A 6,188-nucleotide genomic window follows, 5' to 3' on the forward strand; every position below is an offset into this window, starting at 1 on the left:
TATGTATGTACAATAAATAATACAAATGAACTATACGATCAATCACTAGGCTCTGTGTAATGGATGCCCAGGTTACATCAAAGATAAAATGGTTAGTTCATATCAACATTCTTGAAACATAAGATGAATATTTACCATCCATACGAAGAATGTCAAGCATCCACAAAGAAAGCTTGGTGGTGCGCCAATTCCATCCTTTCTTCATTCGCAGTGGCATCTTGATGGCAGGGGTAGGGATATTCCACTTGATATACTACGGTCTCAGGGACCTCCTATATATTCAGATGAAGTTTTAATGTTGTATTGGTATCCCAGTTGCCGAGACAAGATGGTCACAATCACTTGCAATATTATAGCAATCCGAAAAGGTAAGATTGATGAGGAATATATTAAAAGATTCAAGACTGAAATATGGCATTGAATAATTTGAAGTTAAGCTTACTTCAGGTCAAAAAGACAATCACTACTCAAAGCTGATTAATTGACAAGGTTCATCACAAAATCCAAGATTACAGTGAGTATCCTCAAATTAGCAACTGAGCAGACAAGCAAAAGCAAATAGGAGCAAATCAACGTAAATATACAGAGCACATGATTATTTTTCTTTCGATGTTCAAAACAAGAATCAAACATGAAGAAAAAGTTGGTACATGTAAGAATACAAATCCTGTAGTTCAGAGAAATGTAATCACTACTTGGACAAGTGTTTACTGGTAATACCAAACAGACATAATCACAACTTAGCGGAAGATCAAAGGTTCATGATGGATTAAGACTGCGATTAAGAGGTTATCCAGCAAGATGGGACTGAGGCACATGCATTCAACTTTTTCTCAGACTTGTTTGACAAATACACATGAGCACACTATTCTCCTCACAAGAAGGTCACATCGACATTAAAGACTTCCTCCAGACTAAAAAATGAGGTCAATGGCAATTGTGACACAGGTAAATAACAAGTTATGTGCTTACACTTTCTTTTTCAAATGAAATATCAGTCATATTCAGCTTTGTTGGCTATGTCACAGGTGGCAATCAACTGATCTAGTTCAGTTTGACTGATGTCAAACAGTGTAAGAACTGCACATGTAAATTGGTGATTAACATTGATGATTATGTCCGTTATCTAATAATCCAGTAAATATTCCAATATCACTTATTTTTCTTGCTTGCAGCATCGGTTTCTCAATCTAGAAATGATCAGATCCTTCACACATCACCATGCATTCAAACTTAACTGAGTCTACAAAGTATAGAGCAGAGTAGGTGTTGTACAAAACAAAATTCAAATCCAGAAAAACTTCATGTAGGCCTATGGGATGTCATCAAACTATGCATTCAGCATGTATGACCAATCCCTAATGACAAAGAATCCCTTATCCAAGACCATCTCCTTGTTAGCTGCTTCATTTTCCATCCATCCGCTGGCCTACGCCTAGTTCATCACTCAAGACCAAGTAAAAGCTTTGACTTCAGTGAGGTCACTTTCTTAATCCCTAAATTGCCTCTTCGTCAGCAGCAGTAGCAACAGAAGCGATTTCCATACATTCATGAATGCCCAAAGGTGTAATGACATTGGGTGTATGCTGCTGTTTGAACAAAGGTCCCTCAATTATAAAAGGAGATATCACAGGTATGCAATGAAGCAAATGAAAACTATGTTACTGAATGTTTGGAGAGAAAGCCTGGATGATTAGAAATGACATCTTCAGCAACTGACGGCTTATCAGCAGAGACAGGCACATCACATCGATGAGTAGCCCAGTAAAATAATCAAACAGTAACTCCGGCAGTAACTTCAGCATTACATTGTAGGATCATGTGTTCCCTCTCTTTTACTCTAATATGAAATAAAACCAAACCACTAGAACACCAGTCAAACACCTGGGAAAAATTAAGCTCTGGCCACAAATTACAGAGAGCAAACATTCATAGGTTGCCATTGATCATGCCAAAACTACATTGTTCTGTTGGGAGCCGCTCAAGGCACAACCTTCGCGAAAAGTCTTACCAAAATATTTCTGATTCCACAAAAAAAATATCAGACAAACTCCATAATACAAATTTCCTTGAAAAAGTTTGGAGCAATAGGTTGGCACTTCAAGTATATTGATGAATCATGGCATGATCTGTAGGAAATCTATTTTATGATTAAAAAAAATCTATATAGGCTAAAGAAGAACCTCAAACAATGAAATCTGCTCATACTGTCAAGATACTGGGTTCTTGTAGGTCCATGTTGTGATCAACAGCTGACCTGTGCCATTCTGTATCCAGTCATAATTCATATCACTCATAATGGTATGATAACCATGGGATCATGCATCTGCCTGACCTCTCAGAGTTCAGTAGTATATCATGCCGAGATTCATCCTGCTTTTGAACTCAGCATTGGAGGGTCATTTTAACCATGCTCTTGCTTGAAATGAGGCTATCTATAAATGGGTTGCACTTGCAAAGACCATACACTGATTCGCCTTGACGTTTTTTCTCAACCAGATTTGCAACAGAATATAAACAGGAATGAAGTTTACCAAAGAGCTAGATATAGGGCTATCTTTTTCCTTTGAAGTATTTAGGCCTACATGGTTTGTTTTTCTCATTCCAAGATTGAATAATATAGCCCACATAAGTTGAAAGAACACTTCCTCTCATTCTCCATACAAATCATTTTTAAAACAAAGAAGGCTACTTTGAAAAGTCTTTTAAAATAACAACTTCATTCAAATCCAAGAAAAGTGAGCAATTATGCCACACATCAAAATTAAATCACACCAATGTAACCGAGCAGCTGATTTCAACCTCTGATTTCCGCTCACAAACCCTTTGCCTGTGGACTCATGACAGGGGTCAATAACACTGATTACGCACTGAAACATATGCAACAGGACAACCAACAGACACAGGAGATAATTAGCAAGAACCAGATGACCAGCAATTACTTCCTAATCTGAAAGAGAATAGGATGTCCTGATCAGTTTTAAACAATAGTTATGGATGAAGAAAACCTATATGAATAGGCCTACATAATGTATCAGTCTATCCTTCCTCCATGTTCAAATTCTGTCTCGAAAAACACCAACATCATGAATGCTGTTTCAAACAGTAAGGGGGTTCCAAAGCCAATTCCAAAGTTCTAAAGACAAACACTCATCTCTAAATGCATACTATGATCACCTGGTTTTTGTAGGCAACAGTTTGATGTAACGGTAATAGCACCATGACTCTTTCAGAAAAATTCAGACAGAGATCGCTGAAGTGGGGAACATGGGAAATACTTTTGCTGAAGGTGTTGATGGATAAATTGTACAAGGCAAGTAGGGAGCATTCAGATGAATGATGCTGTTGGTGGTTTGGGATCTCAAAGACACCAGGTGTGCCAAGATAAAAAGGGGAGGTGTCTATTGACACCTCAATGACCGCAGGCTTGGTGATACATGGACCTGCTTCAATAAGTGTTCAGAGAAGAAAATGTCAACTCTTGGAGAAAAGATAACAGAGAATTCTTTAGACATGCACAAGATAGGCCTGCACTCTTCTCTGTGATATGTATCATGTGACTTCTAAGGTATTACCAAAGCTTGTAAATGCAGTAAAATCATCAGCTGATCAAACTTTGGTTTCTTCAAAGGTTATATGATGGTCACACTATTCAAGTCATAAAAACACACTTCAACTGCTATTAATCATCTGATATGAAAGACCTGTGGCTTCTGAACTACAAGAACACCACCAGGAGATGTTCATCATCTGAGTTTCAATCTATGACACCATTCATGTTCTGGGAATTTCATTTATAAATGGAGCTTGAAATTACTTCCAGAACATAATCCAAATCTTCAAACATATTTTCAATCTGATAGTTTATAACTTCTTAATATTTAAATGCAACCATCAAATGGTAAACTGCCTTTTCTACTGATTGCAATCAACAAATTCCAATCTTACCATTTTCATGAAAATATTATAGCACACTCAACTTTTGAAATGCTGTTTGAGACAAGCTTAGGGTGTGTTTATGCTTCCATTGCGAGGACAGAATCAGCGTTATCAAACGTCGATTCAAAACGCTGATCGTAAACGTGGTTCTGGGAGTGCTGTTTATGCTTAACTTTTCAGAGGTGAAATTACGAACTCCAGCTGGCTTCGCATCGTAATTTTCGTTGAACAGGAAAGCAAGGTCAAATTGGGCGAGCTCTTTTTCGAAAGTTTTTTTTCCTCCCGAGTGTTGTTATGGGGAACGTACGTCGATTGTTATATATACATTGAACAATATTTCCGATATTTTAGTCATTACATGGAGCTTCTTGAAAGAACCATATTATTTCCACCATAATGAGGAAATAGTAAGAAAAAATGAAGAATATTAAGTATACAAAATTATAAAATATCTATTTGTTTATGCTATTTGGGCATCTGGTGATGTCTCCTCATTATAACTCATGTTCCAGTGTTTTTTTTGTGTGTAAATCCCTCAACGTCCATCATGATGACAAATTGGAAGAGTAATACTAGTAACATTACTACACATGTAAAACAAGGGAGATGAGAGGTAATTCCGTGGAGGTAACAAGCGACCATGGAGACCGTGGATTTTCATCTCACCGGAAGCATGTACCAAATGACGTCATTTAAACATGTTTACGATCGTGGTTCTGTTTATACTTCCCCAGAAAGCCTGATTCTGGTCAAACAACATTTACAAACGCACCTTTTTGTGAGTTTACGCTCGGCGTTTTGAAACAGCGTTTAAATGAAAGTAAGCATGGACGCAACCGTGTTTTGGACTAATCACGTTTCGAAACGCTGATTCTGGCCTCAAAAGTGGAAGCATAAACACGGCCTTAGACTATTCATCAATATCCAACAGGATCCAGAAAATCTGGAACAGCACTGCTTATTCTAAAAACATCACAGTTCTAGCATACCGTTATGATAAAAAAAACACACTACATGTAATTCTTGTGTGCTTTTAATACAACAGCCTGCAGCCATGTTTGGACATATTTTCAAGCACTGAACAAAAATTCAATGATATAAGCTTCATAAATGTAAAAACAGGTTGGCCGAAATGTCAAGCTTCAAACGAAGTTAATTTCCTGGCTGAGATATTATTTAACTCAATCACTTCACACTATGTCATTAAGGTGTGAAAACAACATTTTGGAAGGTTGCTGGCCGAACAGGAACAAGTTCTGGATTGCCCTGTCCAAAGTAGGAGGAAATTTTACATGGCTCAAGTAGACTGCAGGAATAACAACATAAAAATCAATGGTATTCTTTGTCAAATTTCTTAACCTTCTTACTGTGGACACTCTGATGTTCTCTTCTAAACTGAAGTATCAACCAGGCAATGTCTGCAGGCACAGACCCTTTGGTTTTCACAATTCGCATAGTGCATAATGCAGAGTCTGAATCAGTGAGAATAGATTCACTATTCACTAGGTATTGTTCATCATTTCTCTAGATAACCACAACAGGATAAATCATTCCAAATATGCACATCAGCACATAAACAAATTAATTTCAACATGGACTGAACAGTCCTAAAAAATGATATTTCAAATTCCAATCTATTGTTCCAGTCCACAGCAAAAAGAAGAACACAGATTGTCGTAGGAAAAACCAAATTGAAGATTTATGATTTCATAAAATCAATACTCACAATATATGTCAAGAACAAAAAGAAGTCTTTCAAACAAAGTAAATCCATATGCCTACATGTAAATTCTCCTACAGCTTCAACTATCAAATCCAAAGTAGAATCCACAGATATAGAGAGTACAAATAAATGATAAAAAAAATCAAACTATCAGTGTTTGTCTAAAAAGAGACCATATCTCTGACAATCATTAAATTACCACCTCCAAACTTTCATCAGGTTTAACCCTCCATGATGATGTGGAATTACAGCTCAACATGTAGATCTGTATTCCAATCTCACACTTGCACCGATTCATTCTTCAAACAGTCCAGCATGCACATGCTAGATCTTTTCATAGTAATGAATACAGGTATGAATGGGATTCCTTTCCTTTATTGTTGATGTTCCTTCCACTGTGAATTCTGAAGGACAACAATAACAACATGTCAATGTCCATACCATCCCAATTCAATGATCTTGGAAATACAAGACTATTCATATTGTGTGCAGCTTTCAAACCATCAAAGAAGACCAACAATAGATC

General features: G+C 36.9%; 1 protein-coding gene across 3 annotated transcripts in view; it reads right to left on the reverse strand.

The window, feature by feature from the left end:
* LOC121410917 (glutamate receptor-interacting protein 2-like) overlaps positions 1–5,966 on the reverse strand; it is a 64,772-nt gene extending 58,806 nt beyond the window's left edge. Inside the window, exons 1-2 of one of the 3 annotated variants that reach the window (XM_041603302.1) lie at positions 5,865–5,966; positions 136–272 (exon numbers count right to left, since the gene is read on the reverse strand). In XM_041603302.1, the coding sequence (XP_041459236.1) occupies positions 136–217 (82 nt within the window). In that variant the 5' untranslated portion in view covers positions 218–272; positions 5,865–5,966. Of the gene's footprint in view, positions 1–135; positions 342–5,861 lie in introns of all 3 variants that reach the window. The other 2 variants (XM_041603303.1, XM_041603304.1) reach the window with 2 other exon arrangements.
* Between the last annotated feature and the right edge of the window lie 222 nt (positions 5,967–6,188).

This window comes from Lytechinus variegatus, chromosome 3 (assembly GCF_018143015.1).
Source record: "Lytechinus variegatus isolate NC3 chromosome 3, Lvar_3.0, whole genome shotgun sequence".
Classification (NCBI taxonomy): domain Eukaryota; kingdom Metazoa; phylum Echinodermata; class Echinoidea; order Temnopleuroida; family Toxopneustidae; genus Lytechinus; species Lytechinus variegatus.